Raw genomic sequence first — 23,284 nt, 5'->3', positions numbered from 1 at the left:
AAGAGTGGGAGAGACACAGAAGAGGAAGAGGGAGAGAGAGAGAGAGAGAGAGAGAGAGAGAGAGAGAGAGAGAGAGAGCAGGGAGGAGGTAAGAGAGAGTAAAGAGACAGAGACGAGAGAGAAGAGAAGAGATTAGGGTCGACCACCGGAAACGAGAGAGAGAGAGAGAGAGAGAGAGAGAGAGAGAGAGAGAGAAGGGATGAGGTCTCCGCTTAAAAGGGGGAGCTCGTACATGCACACTGAGTCCCTATACAGCCCTGTAGCGAGTGACGTAGCCATGATGTGGCCATACAACACAGGGCCCTTTAAGCTGCCTAGGTATCTGCCTGAACCTTTCAATAGCAAATTTACAAATGGGAACAAGCACAAGGATAACTGTGGATTGTAGGTGGGAGGTTTCTGTTCTGTCCCATCCCATCTCACTGCTGTTTGGACCTAAATAAATACACAGAGGCTTCTATTAATTATAAACTGCTTGGCCAATGGCTCAGGCCTCTTATTGGCTAGCTCTTTCTTATTAACCCATTTATATTAAACTATGTATTGCCACGAGGCTGTGGCTTACCCATAATGCTCTGGTATGTTACTCCTTCTGCAGCTACATGGCATCTCCCTGGTGGCTCCTGTCTGCTTTCCTCTTTCCTGAATTCTCCTAGCCTGGTAGCCCTGCCTCTACTTCCTTCCTGGCTACTGGCCAATCAGCATTTATTCACCAACCAATAAGGGAGCCATTTATTCACAACATACAGAAGGACATCCCCCATCAGAGGATTAGTGGACCAGGTAGTGCATTTTATATTCATAAGGCTCTGAGCTCCTCAGGAGCTGAGAAACTAGACATGGGCTCCAACAATCCTGTTGTTACTCGAATACCCCCCCCCCACACACACACCTGGGAGCTTCATTTGTACTTATATTTGAAATTCTGATCCTCCTGCCTCCTGATCCTCCATCAATCAAATTAGTCCGTTACTTTCTAATTCAGTCACATCTAAGTTCTCAGGACAGAGGCAAAATGTAACCAGATTCTTGCCTCCACTTCTGAAGTGTTGGTATTACATATATGTGCCACCATGCCCGGTCAAATTTAGATTTCTGTTACATTAAGGTCTGAATGAGCAGACTTTGTTTCTAATTCTTAGTGTCACTGTGGTTCTCTTCCTTCATTTGAACTTATAAAGTGTCAGCAGCAGCGTCAAAAACCACACCTAGCGTGTGCCAAGAGCTACCATGTGATATTACTCACATGACACATTAGACGGACCTTTAAGAATGTCCATGGAGGATTTTTCTTAATTAATGAACATGGGAAGACCTGCTCACTGTGAGCAACACCATTTCTCTTGGTAGGGTAACCAGGACTAAGTAAATTTGTCCCTGGGTCTTGACTGTGACTGGCTCTCTCAGGCTCCTGTCGTTTTGACTTCAGTGCTGTGATGAACTATAACCTAGAACTTGTGAGCTAAAATAAACCCTTTCTCCCTTCAGTTGCTTTTGTTGGGAAATTTTTTTAACAGCAACAGGAAAAGAGACTGAGACCTGCAATGAGTAATAGAACATCAGAGAAATACATAATCCCAGGCGTTCAGCACAGCTTCTGATCCCAAGGCCCACATTTAGAAGCATTTCTAAGGATGTAATAGATATAATCATTTTTCTTGTTTGGTAGCATATGGTGGCCAGCTGTTCACTTTCTTTACTGAAGGCTAAACACAAAGGGGGAAAAAATAAAATGGCTTATGGTAAATATAAGAACTTAATAAACGAAATCTGTAATTTTAGACACACAAAAGGAAACGGGCAATTGGGGGTAATTATCAAATTATCCAAGCCACAATTGCTGTGCTACCTCTATTATCTACATGAAAGAAAATCATTTACGTGGATTGGGTTATTCAGATAATTGTGCAATGTTTTGGGGACAGGCTGATGGTCATGGATGGAGACAGAGAACCACAAATGACTACTGGAAATGGAAAGGGATGTGGCTCTTTGCCACATGATCAGGGCACTGCTACTTGGAGGCAAATGATATTGATGCAATTTGTAGATTTATAACCCTTTGACCAGGATTTGGGCCTATCACAGGACTGAACAATAACAATCTTTATCTAATGTTTTAAATTACTTTTAGTTACAAAAATGTATGGCTCATTTCCTCTGTTTTATATATAAGACTGAATTTCTTTCCCCACATTCCTAATTCCATTCCCCAGCATCTGCTCAACCAATACACTTTCCACTGATATTAAAAGGTTCAGGCATTATACTGGCCTGCCCGTTACCTGGCAGAATCCACTCAGGCAGTACCCTGGTCAGCCCAGGGTTCTATGGGAACTAAGTCTACACGCAGGTGTAAAGGACCCCTTTAAAAGACAGACCTCCTCTCTCTCTCTCTCTCTCTCTCTCTCTCTCTCTCTCTCTCTCTCTCTCTCTCTCTCTCTCTCTCTCTCTCTCTCTCTCTCTCTCTCTCCTCTCTCTCTCTCTCTCTCTCTCTCTCTCTCTCTCTCTCTCTCCTCTCTCTCTCTCTCTCTCTCTCTCTCTCCCCCCCCCCCCCCCCCGTAATAAACTTGTTAATGTACTTTCTATAGTTCGTGTTTCATCGCACCAGTTCCATCTCAAGTACTTTTCTAATTTTTAAGCTTTTACAAAATAACAACAGTTATGCTTTTGGTAGTTTTATACTTTCGAAGCACGCGCGCACGTACAACACACACACACACACACACACACACACACGCGCGCACGCGCGCACGCGCGCGCGCGCGCGAGAAGGCGGGCCCTTGGGGAGAGGGGAAAGCTCTGTTTTGAGCTTAACTCAAATGGCAATTTTGTACTATTGGGCAGCTTGCCTTGCTACTTAACAGTATGCAGTATGCACTAGCCATTCCTGTAGTCCCGTAATGTTCCACGGCTTTCACAGAGTCCTTCCCACCTCAGTGGACTCTGTGGTTCTCAGCCAGCCTTTTCTCTGCTGTGGCTTTAAACCTATTTCCAGTTGCTAGCCAGCAATACTCAACAAACAATCCTAAATACTGAACAGGTGAGTATTTCTGTAGGGTGAACTTTGGGTAATTTACTTTTTCAAGAGGAAAACGGTGATCTTCCCTAGAAAACCCCATAAGTCATTGGGGCTAAACAAAGAGACAAGGTGGTGGGTTTGTGGGGTGCCTTCTCTTCCTTCAGAGGCACTTTCACTGGGGGTAGTCAGTTTTGTTTTAGAATTCTGTTTCTTTCAATGGTTCTCCAACTTTCTCACCAAACACAGTCTCCTGGAGAGGTCTTTGAAAATACAGGTTCCTGGGTCCTACTCCCAGAGTTTCTGATTCAGTAGGAGTGTGTGTCTACATTTACATTTTAAGGCGTTTCTAGGCTCTGCTGCTGTTGGCCTGGAGCCACATTGAGAGGCACCCTGCTAGGTGACACTTAAGAATGTCCTGTGAAAAAGAACTTGGCTGAGTTACTAAGAGCTATAAGCATACTTCCTTAAGAAATATTAGGAAACTTCACACTGATCCAAATATTTCAACAATAGCCCTCAGTTTTTGACAGTAACAGTACTAGGTCAACAGCAAATATGATTTTTAAAAACTACATAATTCTGTAGGCCAAGCATGACTCCCAAAGGGTCATCTGGTCCAAATGTCTAGACAAAACACCTAGAAATTCCTTGGCAATATCCTCAACTTTGTCAGTTAGCTTCCTGTGGACAATTCCAGGGTTCAAGTACTCACCTCCTGACCCCCCAGGCACCCTGCCCCATGATCACCACCCCATCATGTGAACTCTGGGTAAAATCTGCCCCCACAATCTTCTGAGCACTTGCCTCAGTTCTGTCCTCTGGCATCCCTGAATAAGTCATGTCTGCTGGAGATAGTCAGTTGTCATGTTCCCCTAAGCCAGGGATTTCAGAGAGTTCAGTCACCAGAGACAGTTACTAAAGTGCAGATCCCTCAGGCTAGCCCTAGATTTTGTCAAAAGCATTCCGTTATAGCTTGGAAGCTCACATCTTCTTCTTTTAAACCTCTAAATGATTCTGGTCTAGGTGGTCTGTACACAGCCCTTTAAGAGACCTTGCCTTTTGTTTCCAAGTCCAGTGCCTCCAGCTCCTTCAGCATCCACTATCAAGACATGATTTGAATTACCTCATTATCTGATTGCCTAATGCTGTCAGCCAAAATATCCCCAGACCCCACCCCAACTTTGTTTTATTATTCTCCGTAGCATGGATCCCTACCCAAATTGATGTCCTTCCCATTTTTGTTTAATATTTCCCACTATTATACAAACTTCATGAGGGAAGGGAAGTTTTCTACATTGCTTATTCATGCCAGTTAGACCTCTATCAGTGACTGGCCTGTCAGTGGATCCTGTATGTATTAGTTATCTTTTTCTCTGCTGTAACAAGATACCCAAGGCAGGTAGCTTATAAAGAAAAAAAAGGTTTATTTAGACCATATTTTTTGAAGGTTCGAGCACATGGCACTAGCAAGAGATCAGCTGTGGAGAGATCTGCACCTTAGAACCATGATGCTGTCTAGAATAGCCCACATCTTGTAACAGGAAACCAGAGGCATAGATGACAAGCTCAGGCTTTTGTAATGATCCATTCCAGGAGGCCTCCAGTGACCTAAAAATTTCCCAGTGGTCCCCATCTCTTAAGACTTTAGCTTCTTCCAAAACCCACCACTTTGAGGACTGCCCCTCAACCACAGAGCCTCTAGGGAATACTACAGCATGCACAGAATTTTATTTATGGTAAGCAATGGAGATGAAAAGCCAACAAAATAGAGAAAATAGTTATGGAAACAATGTAGGTAAACAAATTCCAAGATGACCCAGGTGAACTCCTAAATTTGAACTTTGACCTCCACAGAAGAACCTTGACATATGTCTACCCACAAACACACACACATACATATACAATAATAACAAAAATAGTAAGAGTAATATAAAGACATTGTTTTAAAGAAAATGCAAATTAAGAGCACAATTCAATAGCCGGCTCTCATATCCATGGACTCTGTATCAACAGAGTCAACCAGCTTGTCTGGACAATATTGTTTGAAAGTTCACATCTGTACTGAGTATGCACAGTTTTTTTTTTTTGTTTGTTTGTTTTTTTCTTGAAACTGTGAATCTGAGTATCCTGGAACCGATCTCCATGGATACTGAGGGACAACTGTATCATTTGCTATATATGTTGGAAGTCATCAGCAAGTTCAATGACTCCTTGGACTATCATGGGTAGAGAGGATAAATTCAAGCGATGATATTATCAATTGTGTGACCTCTTCAGAAAACATTTTGGCTATTGGTAGAGTCTATCACAGACATATTCCTTTTTTTTTTCTCAGATTTTTTTAAAATTTGAATTAGAAACAAGATTGTTTTACATGAATCCCTTCTCCCTCCCACCCTCCCCCCCTACCCCCCCAACTAAAACCCTACCTATCACATATCCTTTCTGCTCCCCCTGAATGGTGAGGCCTTCCATAGGGTGTCATCAGAGTCTATCATATCCTTCGGGATAGGGCCTAGGCCTACCCCCGTGTGTCTTGGCTCAGGGAGTATTCCTCTATGTGGAATGGGCTCCCAAAGTCCACACCTATGCTAGGGATAAGTACTGAACTGCTACAGCAGGTCCCATAGATTTCCAAGGTTTCCTCACTGAAACCCATGTTCCTGGAGTCTGGTTCAATCCCATGCTGGTATCCCAGCTATCAGTTTGGGGACCAAGAGTTCCCTGTTGTTCAGGTCAGCTGTTTCTGTGGGGTTCGCCAGCCTGGTCTGGACCCCTTTGCTCTTCACTAGTCCTTCTCTGCATCTGGATTCAGTTCAGTGATTAGTTGTGGGTGTCTGCTTCTACTTCCACCAGCTGCTGGATGAGGGCTATCAGGTGGCATATAAGTCAGTCATCAATCTCATTATCAGGGGAGGGCATTTAAGGCAGCCTCTCCTCTATTGCTTAGATTGTTAGCTGGTGTCATCTTTGTAGATCTCCAGACATTTCCCTAGTGACTGATTTCTCTGAAAACCTAAAATGTCTCCCTCTATTAAGGTATCTTCATTCTTGTTATCTTCTATTCTTCCCCCAACTCAACCTTTCTGCTCCCTCATGTCCTCTGCATCCCTCCTCTTCTCCCCTTCTCATTCTCCTAGCTCCCTCCCCCCTCTTCCTGTGCTCCCAATTTGCTCAGGGGATCTTGACCCTTTCCCCTTCTCCAGGGGACCATGTATGTGTCTCTTAGGGTCCTCCTTGTTTCCTAGCTTCTCTGGCAGTGTGGATTGTAGGCTGGTAATCCTTTACTCTATGTCTAAAAATCCACATATGAGTCAGTACATACCATGTTTGTCGTTTTGTGATTGGGTTACCTCGCTCAGAATAGTTTCTTCAGGTTCCATCCATTTTCCTACAAATTTCAAGATTCCATTGTTTTTTTCTGCTGAGTAGCACTCCATTGTGTAAATGTACCACATTTTCTCTATCCATTCTTCAGTTGAGGGGCATCTAGGCTGCTTCCAGTTTCTGGCTATTACAAATAGTGCTGCTATGAGCATCGCTGAACAGATGTCCTTGTTGTATGAATGTGCTTCTTTTGGGTATATGCCTAAGAGTGGAATTGCTGCATCTTGAGGTAGACTGATTCCCATTTTCTTGAGGAGTCGCCATACTGATTTCCAGAGAAGCTGTACAAGTTGGCACTCCCACCAGCAGTGGAGAAGTGTTCCCCTTTCTCCACATCCTCTCCAACAAACTGTCATTGGTGTTTTTTATTTTGGCCATTCTCACAGACATATTCTATGAACTGATATTTTACTTTTGAAAATTGTAAGTAGGAAAAGTGTCATGTGTGGTTTGAGACCCACTAAGCTTGTTAGGACTGCCCAGTGTTTTCAGCCTAGGAGCAAGGACTGCCTGACTTAAGATGTGACTGTGTTTGCCTCTTGGGTCAAGTTCCTCTAGCCTGGGTATTTGCATTGTCTTTCTCTTGTCAGAAGATAGCTTGCAGAAGAAGACACAAATCATGAGTGGAATACAGAAGCAAAGACGAATGTGTTCAAAGTATTCGTTTTCTACATATGATACCAGGGAACCAGGCAGATGTTATCATTGGATCATAGGAAAGGTCAAAACAACATGACTTCTGTGAAGTAAAGGAATGTGGCTATGAATATCAAGCAGGGACAATACTGGTTTTCCATCGGGGGGAAGAAATCAATTAAGATACCACTAGACTCTGCTGACTTTATGTATCTACAGGAGCTGCCATTCAGCAATGCTGAGGATGGAAATCAGGACCTGGTGTATACAAAGCAAGCCCTCACCACTGAGCTACAGTCCCGGCCCCATGCCAGCTGTTAGAAAGAGTTGCATAGTGGCTCAGAGAGGATGAACAAGGCTTGAATCTGAAAACCCGTACGGGTTTGGAAAGACAACACATAAGCTTTCCACTGGGAAACAAATGGCTCTTACATCCTAGTCCAAACACAATGCTGTGGGATGGGAGCCTCACAGCTGCTGCTCGGCCCTAGGAAATCAACACTGCTGGCAAAAGCCTCATGATTCAGCTCCCCATAGGCACACACAGGCTCTACAGGCAAAAAATGCTGGGGCATCACAGCTGCCAGTTAGAGAGTCAGACCATGCTGGGGAGGGGGGTACGGGGTAGAGCTCCAGAGACACAAATGTGATGGGGGCAGAGGCCAGTGTTTGCATTGAGAAGACAGCATGGCATCTTTGTCTTAACACGTTCCCAGCTGTGAGCCATGCTTCTTTCTACCTTCCTCCTCTACTCAAAGTCAGACAGATAAACAGATGATAATTAGACAGACAGACAATAGGTGTGTGTATATGTGGCATATAAAAAGGACACACACACACACACACACACACACACACACACACACACACACACACGAAGAAAAAAAGCCACCAATACATTAAGAAGAAGAAAAAGGAACAGGGCAACAGGGACTAGGTGGGGCTCATTAGGTATTCAAGAGACAGAGAGCAAACCTGTGTGTGTGTGTGTGTGTGTGTGTGTGTGTGTAGTCAGGACAGAGAGAGAAGCAGAGAGAGAGAGAGGGGGGAGCCATGAGAGTGTATGCCTGTGCATGTAGAAAAGTTTAAAATGTTCCCTTCAGCATTCTTACTCATATGGTTAGTTTTATTCTGACATTTTGCTACATGGCTTTTATTAGTCACATCTGATCTTTGCGGCTGCCGTCACTGTCTCCTCCTCCTCCTCCTCCTCCAAGATTTATTGAACATTTTGTACAGTTTCATTTTATCTTCTTTGTTGATCTGTGACTTGTAGCTCTTTGCTTGGTTATTTTAGGGCTTGCTTTGTGATTTATGCCACGCATCTTTATTTTTCTTAGCCTACCTTAAATCAGCATTGTGCTTTCCCACATGTAGCATAAAAGTCTTGTGATAATCCACCTCAGTTTCTTTTCTCCTGACCTTTATGCTATGCTTGTCCTATATCTCATGTCTCCGTGTCTTATAAACCTGATATACCACTATTAGTTTTGCTCAGTCAAGAATGAGGCAGAGATATTTAAGTCATAAGAAAAGTATTTCGGATAGTTACCATTAGATAGCTCTCATAATATGCCCCCCAGTCCTTTTGGTAGAGACATACTCCTTCCATCTGGAATCATTTTCCTTCTTCGGCGATGGACTTCCTTTAGCATTTCTTTGGGAGAAGATCATCTAGGGATAAATTCTTTCAGTTTTTATGTGTCTTAAATAGTCTTACCTTGCCTTTGTTTTTGTGTGGTATCTTCACTGACTGTTGAATTTATTTTCCTTTGGTGCTTTCAAGATTTTGCTCCACTGTTCTCTCACTCACATTGTTCCTGTTGAGAACTTGCTGGGCAGTGATGGTGCACGCCTTTAATCCCAGCACTTGGGAGGCAGAGGCAGGCAGATCTTTGTGAGTTCGAGGTCAGCCTGGTCTACAGAGGGAGTTCCAGGACAACCATGCTTACACAGAGAAGCCCTGTCTTAGAGAGAGGGAGGGAGGGAGGGAGGGAAGGGAGGGGGGAGGAGGGAGGGAGGGAAAACAGAGGAGAACTCTGCTGTTAAATTTGTCTTTATTCCTCTCTGTGTAGCTTGTATTTTTTTTCTGTAAGATTTTCTCCGTCTTACTGGTTTGGAGCAATTTCATTGAACGTCCTTTGATGTAGCTGCCTTCAGTTTGTGTGTGGAGTTCACTGAGCTTCTTTAGTATGCTAGTTTATAGTTTTTTATTAAATTTGGAAAAGTTTTAATCATGCTTTCTTTGAACTTTTTCTCTGTGTCCCTTTTTCACCCTCTTTAGGAACTCTAGTTAGATATATTTAAGCCTCTTGAAAATGACTCACAATTCACTAAACTTTTTGCTTTTTAAATTAAGTTTTCTGTTTTGATTTAAAAAAAAAACCTATTTCTCCCTCTCTCTCTCTCTCTCTCTCTCTCTCTCTCTCTCTCTCTGTGTGTGTGTGTGTGTGCGTGTGTGTGTGTGTAGCCAAAAGAAGGTCTTGAGTCTCTTCTCTTGAGTTGGAGTTACAAGCACTCTGTGAGCCCCTGTCATGGATACCCGGAGCCAATCTCAGGTCCTCTGCAAGAGCAGTGAGCACTCTTTAACTGCAGAACCACATCTCCAGCCCCCCGTTCTTTTGCATGATTTCTGCTATCATGTCTTCAAGCTCACTCGTCTTGTTGTCTGTTGTGATTCACCGTTGCTAAGTTCACATATCAAGCATTGTAGTCTTCACTTCTTTTTTTAAAGATATATTTATTTATTATTAATACAGTGTTCTGCCTGCATGTAGGCCTACAGATCAGAAGAGGGCACCAGATCGCATTACAGATGATTGTGAGCCACCATGTAGTTGCTGGGAATCGAACTCAGGACCTCTGGAAGAGCAGCCAGTGCTGTTAACCACTGAGCCGTCTCTCTAGCCCCCTGTAGTTTTCACTTCTAAAAGTTCTTTTTGGTATTTTTTAAAAAAAAAATCTTCAGAACTATTTGAGTATTTGAAATAGCATTAAAATAACTGTTTAAACATCCTTCTTTGTTAAAACAAAACAACAACAACAACAACAACAACAAAACTCCAAGTGGTGGTAGCACCTGCCTTTAATCTCAGCACTCTGGAGATAGAGGCTGGTGACTTGGTCCACAGAATGAGCTCCAGGATAGCCAGGGTACACAGAGAAACCCTGTCTCAAAAAAAAAAAACAAAAAAACAAAAAACAAAAAACAAAAAAAAGAACCCAAAAAACAAAAACCAACCAACAACCAATGAAACAAAATCCTTTGGGTATTTTTTTTTATTTAATGTATTTGTTTTATTATTTTTACGTGTGTGTGTGTGTGTGTGTGTGTGTGTGTGTGTGTGTGTGTGTGTGTGTATTGCCTGCATGTATATCTGTGTATCATGTGCATGCCTGTCCCTGTAGAGGTTAGGAGAGGGCATCTGGTGCCCTGGAATGGGAGTTATAGAAGGTTGTAAGCCACCATCTGGGTGCTAGAGATCAACACTAGCTCTCTGAAAGATCAACAGTGCTCCTAGCCACTGACCCAGCTCTCCAGCCCCCATCCTTCTGTTAATTTTAATACCTGTGTCACTTCTTGATTCTTTCCATTGGTTGATTTTTTCCCCTTTATATCACAGGTCTTATTTTCCTGCACACTTAGTAATCTTGATGCCAAGTATTCCCAAATATATATATATATATATATATATATATATATATATATATATATATATTGTTTTGTTTTGTTTTGATTCTTGGACACAGTTAAACACTTTGGGAACAATTTTGACCCTTGAGTCTTGTTCTTCAGATTTGGTTATGCTTATGATTAGCATTTTCTCCTTGGCAGATTGGAACCCTCTGAGCATTTTATTCATTGTCCTACGACTTAGATGGTCAACAAGTCTGGTTGGCAGAAACAGGTGCTGTTGCCAGCCCTGTGTGAGAGGAAGGTCCACTCTCTGTCACCCTCACCATTCTTTCCTGGCCTGTGGGTAGCTTCCTCCTATGTAAGCCCCCATCCAAACTTTGCTGAGTCTTCCAGCGTCCTCTCTTCTCTATGGCACTCTGTCTTACAGATCCTAGCTGCCCTGGCTCTTCCCACACATGGTAATGTCTTAAGTCTGAGTAGGAAATCCAGTTCTGCCCATACTGTATGTAGATGGACTCAGTTATTTCTTTATAGGAAGTGAAACATCCTCCCTGGGAGCAGATCAGGAACACTCAGGAGATTCCTGAACTCCTGATGTGGCTTCTCTGCAGTGCTCACAGGTTAGTAGACAGCCATGTCTTCTCTTCAATCCTTCCTGGTGACTCCTCGAGCTTTTCCACTACTCTATCTGGTCTTAGATCTTTCCAGCCTACTCCCTTTTGGGAGAGTGGAGAAGTTCTCATGGACCTGGCAGTCTTTTTCTTGGGTCATCCTTGAAAGGACATGATATTCATTCAGAGCAATTTCTTTCTTTCTTTCTTTCTTTCTTTCTTTCTTTCTTTCTTTCTTTCTTTCTGATCTTTTAAACTTTCATTGGTGTGTGCATATGTTCCAATGTGCACATATATGTATACACATGGGATGCATGTATAGCTGTGGGTACTGGGAGAGGCTATCTGGAGGTAGAGTTACAGACAGTTGTGAGTTCTTGACGTGGGTGCTGGGAACTTGAACTCAGGGCTTCTGTAAGAGTAGCATGCACTCCTAACTGCTGAGCTGTCTCTCCAGCCACAGGAACACTTTCTAAGATTGAAAGGTCTCATAGTCTTGAGACCCACATCTACCACAGGAGCAGGGGAAGGAAGAAGAGGAGGAGGCTGCACTATTCACCTGGTTCCTTTTCCCAGGAAATCAGGAAAGTCCACAGTCAAGCAGAGCTGGCTCCGACTCTTACTTACATCAGCACTCTTTTGGACTCCAGACTGTGAGATCAATCCCATCTATCAGAAGCAACTGCATCCAGGAAGGACCAGTTTTGGCAACACCCTCAGGTGTCCAGACCCTCAAAACAGAATTCTATTCTTACTATTGCATCCCTCTTGCTTGTTCAGTTCATGGAGTTGCTTCTGGAAGAAGATGATGGGGTTGATCTGGTCAAACAAACCCGCCACTTCTGACAGGACTCTAGGTCTGGTTCCATCACTGCCATCTTTACACTGAAGCACATGTGGGGCTCAAGACACTTTTCATCATGAGACCTGCTTGAATGAACACAAAATTATAAATCACTCCATAGAAGAAATGCCTTATGCTGCTGTCTTAGTTAGGGTTTCTATTGCTGTGACGAGACACCGTAATCATGGCAACTCTTATTTTAAAAAGAGTTTAATTGAGGTGGCAGCTTACAGTTTCAGAGGTTCAGCCCATTTTCATTATGGTGGAAGACATGGCAGCATGCAGGCAGATGTGATGCGGGATCTGAGAGCCCTACATCTTACAGGCAACAGGAAGTGGACTGAGACACTGGGCAGTATCCTGAGCATAGGAAACCTCAAAGCCCCCCCCCCTTCACACACACACACAGTGACATCATTACTTCAACAAGGCCATACCCATTCCAACAAAATGACATGTCCTAATGGTGACACTCCCTGTGAGGTTATGGGGGCCAATTATATTCAAACTATCACACCTGTTGTGACTCAGTATAGTGGTCAATTATCTTTGAGGACATCTCTTGAACTTTCACCTCCTGTCTGTGCCATTGCCGGATCTCTTTTTTGAACTAAGTCAATATGGACATTATTTGGGTTAAATCTTATTATTTATGTTAGTTTGGAAACACTCTGCCCATTTTGAAATGAACAATTGCTAACAAACATTCACAGCTTCCTAAAAAAGGCATAGAAACCCTGGAATGGAGAACAGGACCCTGTCTTTCATTGCATTCAGCTTTGGACATTGCTGTTTGCTCATTAGGTTTTCTATAAATGTTCCATCATCAGTGCTATCGAGTGATGTCCCGAGCAAGCCTGGTTGCAGGGCTGCTGAACTCCCCATGTGGCACACTGCTAGGCTGAAAAATTTAGAAAACCCTGAGTCTTCTGAGGATTCTCCAACTTCAAGTTCTCTGCGTACTCTAGGACACAGTCTTTCTACTCCGGTCAAAGCCAAGTGAGAAAAGCCATGACTAAATCCCGGAGAAGGGGAAACTGGAGATAGAGTGAATGTCCCAGCTGCTTGAACTAGCCTAGGCACATGTTCAGCTCCTGGCAGCCTCTTCTCCAACTGAGCAGGCTCAAGGGCTTAACTGATGATCTGATGGTCTGCTAGCACTTAGTGACTCTGAGAACACTGCCCCTCTTCCCCTCAAGTGGGAGCAAACTCCAATTCTTTCCAAATGCAAATGTTTCCATCAAATATGACCGAAATTTTACCTGTAAAATAGCCCCATAGCACAATAATAAGTTGTCTCAAGTATGGGTCTGGTATGCTTATTTTCCCACAAACAGAAAGGTAAGGGTCTATTGGACAGGAAAAGGGAATGTGTTTCATATTTTTGATGATCTCTAACAAGTAAAACCAGGTCTATATTTTAAAGAGATTTCTAAATAGCAGATTAGAATTGTTTGGGAGATGGAAAAAGAAAATTCCTCTGACAAGGAAATGTAGTTTATTTTAAAGTCTTGAAAAGGTTGAATTTAATTATAGACGGCAGCAAAAAGCAGAAAAAAGAACCTTGAAAGTTGTCCTGAGAAAAGCTAAGGTAACATATTCTGAAAGGAAAATACAGTCAGGTAGCTTTGTCAAAATGAGACTATGAGAGAGGAAGGAAAGGCTGGGGACAGATCTCTGTAGCAGAGCATGTGACCAGCATGTGCAAAGTCCCAGGTGTGCTCTTCAGAATGGAGGAACAGAGGAGGAGGAAGAGGAAAGTCCTCTTGGCAGTGATGACATCCAGGATCTGCCACCTCAAAATGTGCCATCTTGGCACCTGAGCAAATAGCGGGATCAGGAAGGTCATTGTGACCTTGCCCTACCATTCCCCATAGAAATAGATTGCAATGCTGGTGGATGAGACCTTCTCTAAGAGCTTGGTGTGAGTGACTCTTCTGCTCAGAGAAGACAGACACCTTCCTCTCTAAGGACACAGGAACTCAGGCTAACCTGAGCACTCAGGCCTTCCAGGTCCTTCTGAGTTGCTGCTGTCCTGAGGCTGCATCCTCCTATTCAGCTGTCTTGTCTCTACCAGTTCATCAAACCTGCCATAAAAATATTCAAGAGTGACTGTGTCTTAGGACTTCATTTCCTTATGAAAGAAGACTCCTGTGCCATACAGAACTGACATCAAACAAACATGTGCACCTTTCTCTTGTTACTCTGTCTTTTGTTATAGGGGCTGCAGCCATGAACCTGCTTATGAGCAAAGAAAAAAAGACTTTGCCTTTTCTACAGTGGTATTCTTTGACGCTACCCTGAAACCCTTTCTTCTTAAAGTTTTGGGGTTTTTGTTTTTTGTTTTTGTTTTTTTGAGACAGGGTTTCTGTCAGCTTTGGAGCCTGTCCCAGAACTTACTCTGTAGACCAGGCTGGCTTTGAACTCACAGAGATCCACCTGCCTCTGACTCCTGAGTGCTGGGATTAAAGGCATGCACTGCCACTGCCCAGCTCTTCTTAAAGTTTAGACAGTAACTAAAATGAAGTTATTTGAGAAAACAAAAGTGCTAGCAGTGACTGCATCAGGCAGCCATGCTTCCTCCAGACAGAAACTTCAGGCTCACCTGCCCATGACACTATGCCTCAGAAGGGATTTTTGAAGCCCAGGCAAAATGCCTACAATGGACTTTAAGTTATTCTAACAGTAACCTTAACATTTACAGTTATGACATTCACTAGAGCAGCTATCTGAATCCCAACATCCTAACAGGAGCAGATATTTTAATTTTGCATACAAAGACAAAAAGCAGACATTGAATATGGGTTAGGAAAAACAACATTAATAGAAAATATATGAACGTAGGGAAAAGCAAAGAAATGCGGTATAAATTGTATATCTTTCACTAATCATTGGACTACTATTGGCGGTCAGGAAAAATGTACTAGTTAGGAAAAAAAATGAGACTTGCCAGTGGGTCCTGAATAATTCTCCTATTAAATTAAAAGATCACTGAAAGGCTTTGTTTTGCTCTTTTGTTTTGTAGGTATTATTATTTGGCATTCCGAGCACATCAAACACCTCCCGCTAACAAAGAGAGCTGTGTTGCTATCTTGGAAAAGTCCAGATTAGATCACTGGGTCCTTGGAAAAACAAAGGTAGCTCTCTCTCTTTATTGTTCAGACTGTCACCTATGATGCTCTCTTGTCACGGAGAGCTAGCAAACATGGCTTTGTACCTAGCATACCATAGCAGGCAAGACTCCAACTTAAAAATGGTCTTTGCTGATCTTAACTCAGAATCCTAGGAGCTACAAGCCATAGGAGGATGGTTTGTACACGTTCTGTAATTTGAGATCCTTTTAGCATTTCTAGAAAGAGATCTTTGAATGCACTTTGAAATGTCCCCTTTCACATACTTCACGATGGAGCACACATGTTAACATATAAATCACAGTCACGGCAGCGATGAGTTCCCTTTGGAGTTTCACCCATTTTTGTGTTAGACCTGTGCTGTTTATTGCATACTCTGATTTTACTTTCATCATGTGTAGCTTTTCATTTGGGGAAGCATGATGTCCCTCTGTGGGAGCCCAGGATTTTATGGGTAAATTCTGCTAGGCCAGTTCCAGCCTGCATGTGGATTTCCTCTATGGAAATTAGGTCACTGAGGGTCATCGGGGTCTCCAGGCCTCCCGACTATCTGCTGACCTCAGGTGGGCTTGCTGCTCAGCACTCCCCTTAAAGGCTATGAGGAGCAATGAGGGCAGAGCTGGGCTGAGAAAATAGAACTCCTGACTATTGGGAGGCAGGCCCAAATAATACCTGGGATTGTCTAAACCCTGCGACCTCATTATAGAAGGGGAATTGTATTTGCCAGCCTCCTCTTCCAGAAATCACCAGTATATGTATAAGTTAAATCACTATGAACTTTACTTAGATGATGGCTTTAATATTTTGATGAAGAATAGGCCAGAGTGGAGGGATTTTCTGTTGGGAAGCCCAAATACAACACTAAAACAATGATTCCTTTCAGGTTTTTCTCAAATATTACCATGTGGAGCAATTAAACTTGCTTCTGCGAGAAGTCATAGGTCGAGTGGTCATGCTGCAGGCGTATACCAAGGGCTGGCTCGGAGCCAGGAGATACAAGCGAGCCAGACAGAAGAGGGAGAAGGCTGCCATAGCCATCCAGTCAGGTATGCGGCCTGGTTCTGGCCAGTACCACCTCCTAGCATTTCCTTGAGTGCTGGGGGCCACTTGCCTAAGGCTTCCCCTTTCCCTTTCTCCCTTCTCTCCCTTGTCTACCCTTACTTCAGCAAATGTTTTTCAAGTACCTACATGAGTCAAGCCTCATACTAGATGCTGAGGATGTAGTCAAGGTATCCCTCTATGGTCTCTGACCTCAAAGGGAGACAAACATATAAGCCATTAGAATACCCTGGGGGGAGTCGTGAGACAGAGGCAGTGTGAGCTGACCAATGATGACAAACTCCACCACTAAATACAGGCTTGTCTCCTGAAATGACAGATTAATATACTTTTAGGGTGATACCCAGATTGCACCATCACAATGACTAATACCATCCTTGTAGGGGTTTGTAGCCCAGCTGGGACTTATAAACAGAGCAAAGCAGCCTCTGGGCTTTATCCCAGCCTGCTGATGCCTCTTTCCACGTGCATATGTCATGGGTGTTAGGTACAATACCTGTCTCTCATGCTCCTGATGAGCCGTTAAAAGTACCAGACCTTGAATTCAGAAGATGAATTTCTTGGTACTCTCCTAACAAGAAACCATAGCATGCGTTAGCATGCTTTGGACCTCATAAACTTGTCCAGAGATTTAAGGATGCTCAGGTCGATATGGGCACACAGAAGACAGCTGCTCTTCTTGGGTGGAGGCTCTGTGCATCACCTCTGTCTGAAGGATGTCTGTCTCCCACACTCTGCTCTCTCTCTCTCTCTCCTCTTGGCTTTCTTCTTTGCCTTCCCTTCCCATGGAAGATGTTGCCCCTTCCTCAATGAACACTAGCTGTGTGCATCCCTCTGCCCCCTTTATCTTCATCTCCAATTCTACCTGTTTCCTAAACATAAAATGATTAAAAGGACTAGGCTAGCTCAGTGCCTCCCGCCATCCCCCCAAGCCCTAAGCCAAGGTTAAACTTGGGTGATCAAGGAAGGGGTGTCTGCCATGCTCTGAAGACAGGAAACCACCTCACCTGGGGTCAGGGGTTCCCACTATTACTAAATAAAACTCAAAATGTTCTGGAAAAATCACTGTTTGAATAAAAACAGTTCTGAAAGGCCCTTCCTCCACTGTAGCTCATCTGCTGATTTTGCTTAGGGGGAAGGTGGGGGTGGGGTGGGGGGGATGAGAGAAGCAGATTGGAGGTGGAACAGCTTATATCAATTCTCTGGCACATTTTTAAATTAAGGTCGTTCCCAGCACATGGTTTTTATATTTTTAGCCTGGAGAGGATATGATGCTCGGAGGAAATTTAAGCAAATCAGCCACAGAAGGTGTGAGTCTGCGGCTCATACTCAAGCAGGTAATTAAAACATCATTTCTGCAGTGTCCACTTGAAATGTTCTGATTCCATTCAAATGTGTTCAGAGAAACTGGAAGGCTAATTACAGAGGAGCATTTGGGTGAGTCAAGAGGCCTGGTGTGTGTATGTGAAGGTGGGGCTCACTTCTTCTGGCAGCTCTCCTGACTGGAGTCCTGAGGTGCTGGGCACATTTACCAGGGGCAATGCCTACTAAGAAGGCTCTCGGGCAGTTTGTATGTTCCTACTACAATAGAAGAGGAAGCTGAGGCACCGAGAAGGGACATAACTTATCCATCACTACACAGCTTGCTAAGAGCTGGCCTTTGAAAGCTAGACAGTTTGGGCTGAGCACATTTGACACTATGTTGCTACTGGACAAGTCTCTTTCCTTGGAGTTATTATTCCATCATCAGTGACATGAGAGCAACCAACTTTAAAGGTGTGTGATGGCTAGGTGTGGTGGTGTATGCCTTTGATTCTAGCACTCTGGAGGCAGAGATACGCAGATTTCTGTGAGTTCAAGGCCAGTCTGGTCCACAAAGGGAGTTCCAGAACAGTCAGAGCAAGAGACAGAGAAACCCTGTCTCGGAAAAAAAAAATTGGGGAAGGGGGGATAGGTGTGTGATGATTTGTAAGGCCTGTCTGACTCTCAGCATCACAGAAAAGGGGGACTAGGGGATACCCCCAAAATCCCATGTCTGTGTAACTAGCATATTCTTCTGGGCCCTGGGGATCCTCAAAAGCACACAGGAGATCTTGGGGCTCTGCTTGCCCTCAGCAGCGTGAGAGCTGTGAACCTTGGTTGCTGGTTCATGAGTCCACTCTGTGGCTCAGGGGTCACTGGGCTCTTCTGCAAATGCCATGTCCTGTGTGGCTACCAAGCCAGGCTCCCTCCCTACTTTGAAGCTGCAAATCCAGAATTGAGGTTCTAGGAGAAACAGGATCTTGACTATGCCAAGAATTCCAGGGGTGCAAGAAATTGGAGACAGAATGAGCTCATGGAGGACAATGCTGCAACAAAGAGAGAGGGAGTTTCAGAGGCAAATCCTTTAGTCAGACAGCTATGATCTTCTCCAGAGGGCCCAGGCCAGAGCCAATCTCCCAGGGGTCCTTTTCAGAATTCTTAGGCCAAGGCAGAGAGAGGCCAGGCATCTTCACTAAGAACTCAAGATATTTTGAAGTTCTTAGGGCACCCTTTAAATGCAAATGTGTTGCACTTAGCACCATCTTCTTGTAATTTCTAACCTCTACCACTTCAAAGCACCATGAAAAGTGAAAAAAACTCTTGTTGCAGCTTAAGAAGCACAAATACAAGTGCATCTTGTATTCTCTACTTACACACACACACATACACACACACACACACACACACACACACACACACACACACAGAGAGAGAGAGAGAGAGAGAGAGAGAGAGAGAGAGAGAGAAGAGAGACTCCTCAAGAGGATACCAGCTGATTTCAGATTTTGCAGTATGTTCAACATATGTTTTAAAATAAAAACTTTAAGCCTGTATATTGTTGATTCATTGAGTCCATTATATAAAAATCATGAAATGTCTGAAAATCACATTTGATGGCCAGGTGAACACTGCTTAAAAGCAGAAACAGGCTCATTTCATGACCTCTGTCTTAAGACAGTGATGGGTAGATGTGCTTCACCCTTGAAGCACATGTGGGCAGGTACAATGGAAGGTTATTTTTGGATATTTTCTTAAAGCACCTCCCTTTTCTTTTTTAAAGCATTCACTCTCCTTCCCTTCACAGACAATATTCTCATTTACTAGGTAGCATCAAAATGTGTATTAGCTGATTCTGCAGGGACTCAGGTGTGCATGAAGGTCACACCTATGCCCTCAATGCCCTGTGTGGCAGGAAGCAGGTGAAGTCTTTACCTTCAGCTAATAAAATGGACAGGGACTGATGTGCCCCTCGGATTGGACTGAAAGCTAGGGCTGTGATTTTCCCAAGGCATAACTGTCTCCCCACATGCTCCCATTCCTGCCATAGAAAATGCCCCAAATATAACTGTCCACACAAAACAAAACAAAACAAAACAAAAACTACATAAAGAGGGGTGACCAGCTCAACCCAGCCATTTCTGAGGTTAATATCTGACTATTTTTCCGACAAATGACTTTCTTTGAAACTACGATTCCATGAAATGGAATGCATTTGTTTGTATTTCTAGCTCCTACCCACAGCCTTCTTTCATTTAATGACGTTGCTGAGATACGTTATATATTTTTTAAAGAGCAGCCCTTGAAATTTAGGAAGCATTTGGCCTACATGTTGCTGCAGAGCAGCACAGAGTGAAATTTGTTTTCCTTTCATCTCCTTCCCAATAAAAGCAGCCCAGCACGGCTTATCCCTTCCTCAGAACTTCCTCTCAGAATTCCCGATCTATTACAGCACATTCGGATACCAGCAACAAGCTGCCTTTTCATGCTGTCAACCTTTTTCATCTGAAATGTAAATTAATTCTAGCTGGTATGCCTTGACAGAGATCAAAGTCCGCATTAACCTTGCTGCTTTCTGCTCCTGAGGACTGGGCGGCCACTGATAGGAGCCTCTGGCCCCATGATCCTGCTCTCTTCCAGGCAACCCTCAACAAGGAGCCACCCTATCAAAGGCTCCGTGTTCTTTCGAAAAGGACCTCCGAAGTACTTTAAACCAGACCCCAATGATCCGCCCAGCTAATTCCTGAGCGTTGAGCCTGCTCTGTTTAATTGTGGGCTCTTCCCTGGGCTCCCCAGGGCCTGAGTTAAGTGGCCAGTGCCCTGGGTGTGATGCGGAGAGGGCAGGGACTCCACACTGGAATCGCTTCTCCCTCCCAGTTGGTCTTTGAGGTAGGCACATTTGCATTTTCAAAATAAACAGATGCCTTTCAAATACATGAGCTGGTGGTCTGGAGACCTCTCCCGCCTCAAAGGGGTGCAGCAGCCAGCGATCAAATGTTGGAGAGAAAACAGACGGAGAAAACACCCTAGGTACTAGAGGACAGTTTCCTGTGTGGTATCCGGGATCAGCAGGCAGTGAGAGCTTCCAGTAGCTGTAGGACCTGAGAGGGCGGAGCCAAGCATTCTGTGCCGGTTTCCTTTTGGGACTGGGAAACAACTGGAAAGTTGGCTTGTTTTGTTGTTTTCATTATTGATTAATTCGGGGGGGGGGGGAAGTGTGCTCTTTGTAAGAAAACCAGGAGACGAGACAGCACATACTAATATTCAGATAGATGGGACATTCCAAGTTAAAAAAAATTAAGTTATATTTATTCTACTACAAATCTATTACTTTTTGATTAGCTGCTGAGTTTCTGAAAGAGAACCTAGCTACATTCATTCTCTGAAGAAAAAAAAAAACAACAAAAAACAAACACATGTATTCCTCAATGGCTAGTATCAAAAGAAACAACCCACAGGGAATTTCTCAAGCATCTACAGTCCGCCCCATTCTTTGATTTTTTAAAAATTGCTCCGCTAATTCAGGATCTGTTTTTAGAACACAAAGTACTGGGTCTCCCTGTCTTGGGGCCGGGGTGGGAGTCGGGGGTGTATGTGCTCTCTTGTAGGTGACAGTGAGTCTTTAGGAGTGAGAACAGAATCTCCAAGCGCTTTCCAGTAAGGGCTGGCTTATCCTGCACCACACACACACCCCACGTGAGAGCTTGTGGACCCAGCCGGGTGGTTCACCTCACATTTTCATTGCATTGTTTAGTGCTGTGGAAGCTGCTCTTTGCCACCATCCTCCATCAGAGTGCACACTACCCCCTCCTTGGCCCTGTCAACAACACCGATGTCATCAGGTCAGATGATGGCAGCAGTGTCAACAGCTATGACCACTTCTCCGATGCCCTCTAGGAGAGAGCTTTTCACTAAGGGGGGGCCTTGAACCAGTGAATACACATTCTAAAACAGCTGCCAGTGAGGCCTGCAGGATGGAGCTGCTTCAGTGTGCCTTCCAGAAGGAAAGGCAAGCATTGCTTCCAGATCACTTGACCCTACCCCACACCAGAGCCACCTTTTTAGTGTTTAAAATTGCTCAGACCTTTAAACTGCCTTTTGTTTTGTTTTAAGACAGGGTCATTTTATATAGCCCTGGCTGTCCTGGAACTCACTATGTAGACAAGCCTGGCCCCAAACTCACAGAGATCCACTCACCTCTGCCTTCAGAGTGCTAGGACTAAAGGTGCATACCACCATACCTGGCTAAATTGCCTCTTTTTAAACTTTAACTGGCTTGGTGGTAGTGCACACCTCCTGGGCTGTAAAGTGAAACCCTGTTTCAAAATAAAAATTTAAACTAGGAGTTGGTGCATGCCTTGAATCCCAGCACTCATGAGGCAGAGGCAGGTGGATTTCTGTGAGTTCAAAGCCAGCATGGTCTATTGAGCAGGTTCCAAGACAGCCAAAGCTACACAGAGAAACCTTGTCTCAGGAAAAATAAATAGTAGATAGATAGATAGATAGATAGATAGATAGATATTAGTTAAAGGGGTGGGGGTAGAAAGATGACTCAGTAATTAAGAATGCTGGCTGTTCTTCCAGAGGACTCAGGTTCAAATCCTAGCACCTACAGGGCAACTGACAATGGTCTGTCTATAACTTCAGTTCCAGGGGATCCACTTCCCTCTTCTGGTTTCCTTGAGCACTACATACATCTGAGGTACAGATACACACTCATCATTGCACATAAAATAAAAATAAATAAAATCAGTGGCAGCCCATTTCCCTTCCCACTAAAATCCGTTTCCTTTAGCTTCCATGATGAGGTAGCAAAAACTAGAAATTGCAGTAATTTCTTTACATTACAGTTGCACAGATATTGCTAGGTGCAGGAAACTTTATTTTAAACTAGGACATTTTTATTATTCATCCACTTATTATCTACTGCTTGTTAAATACTTTTTGCTGGGACTGACATGATACACAGTAGGTTTCACTGGGCCTAGAACATGTTCCCCTCAAGGGATGCCAGCATCAACACTCATTAGAAGGGAATTCTAGAAAATCTAGAACAAAGGGTCATTTCATACAATGTGTGCAAGTGTCCTTATGTAACCCAGTACACTGTACAATGAGCACATGCAATTAAAGTTGAAAAGTCATTATCATAACCAAGGATGTGCAGTACAGTGACTCATGATTCTTGCAGCTGCAAAAGACTGAATATATATTATTTTTCATTCCAATAAAGCTGTGTGTGAGTAGATTGTGGCTCACACACCAATCAGGAGAGGGAGTAAAAGTGAATACGCCATTACAAAAGACAGAGAACAAGACCTCTGTACCTCTTCTGTGTTCCTTCTGTGTCCCTATTTATTGCTCCGTCTCTATTTCACTGTCTTGCCTTCTATTCTGTTTCTTAGAAAACCTCCTGGCTGTTTCACACATATGCTTAATTCCTCAAAGAAAGAGCTCTAGTCAGAGAAAGTACAGGTGTGAGAACAGGCAAGTTCTTGGCCAGAGGGCAGGAAGCAGCTGCCTACTTTCCCAAGTGTTCTCACAGTACAGAGGAACATCTGGAGGAAAAATTACCTGGTGCACCTGGGCTTGAAATGTGCCTTAACCTGCAGACTGTACCATCTCCCTTTTTTTGTCTCACAGAACACGGTGGGGTGG

The 23,284-nt window shown here is 43.7% G+C and overlaps 1 protein-coding gene across 1 annotated transcript in view; it reads left to right on the top strand.

Moving 5' to 3' along the window:
• Positions 1–23,284, top strand: part of Myo3b (myosin IIIB) — a 338,238-nt gene that overhangs the window by 196,841 nt on the left and 118,113 nt on the right. The window contains exons 25-27 of the mRNA XM_035446507.1: positions 15,163–15,274; positions 16,152–16,314; positions 17,584–17,664. Of these exons, the coding sequence (XP_035302398.1) occupies positions 15,163–15,274; positions 16,152–16,314; positions 17,584–17,664 (356 nt within the window). The remainder of the gene's footprint in view (positions 1–15,162; positions 15,275–16,151; positions 16,315–17,583; positions 17,665–23,284) is intronic.

Source organism: Cricetulus griseus, chromosome 6 (assembly GCF_003668045.3).
Source record: "Cricetulus griseus strain 17A/GY chromosome 6, alternate assembly CriGri-PICRH-1.0, whole genome shotgun sequence".
Classification (NCBI taxonomy): Eukaryota; Metazoa; Chordata; class Mammalia; order Rodentia; family Cricetidae; genus Cricetulus; species Cricetulus griseus.
The sequence above is the reverse complement of the archived record's forward strand: the minus strand, read 5'-3'. Positions and strand labels throughout refer to the sequence as shown.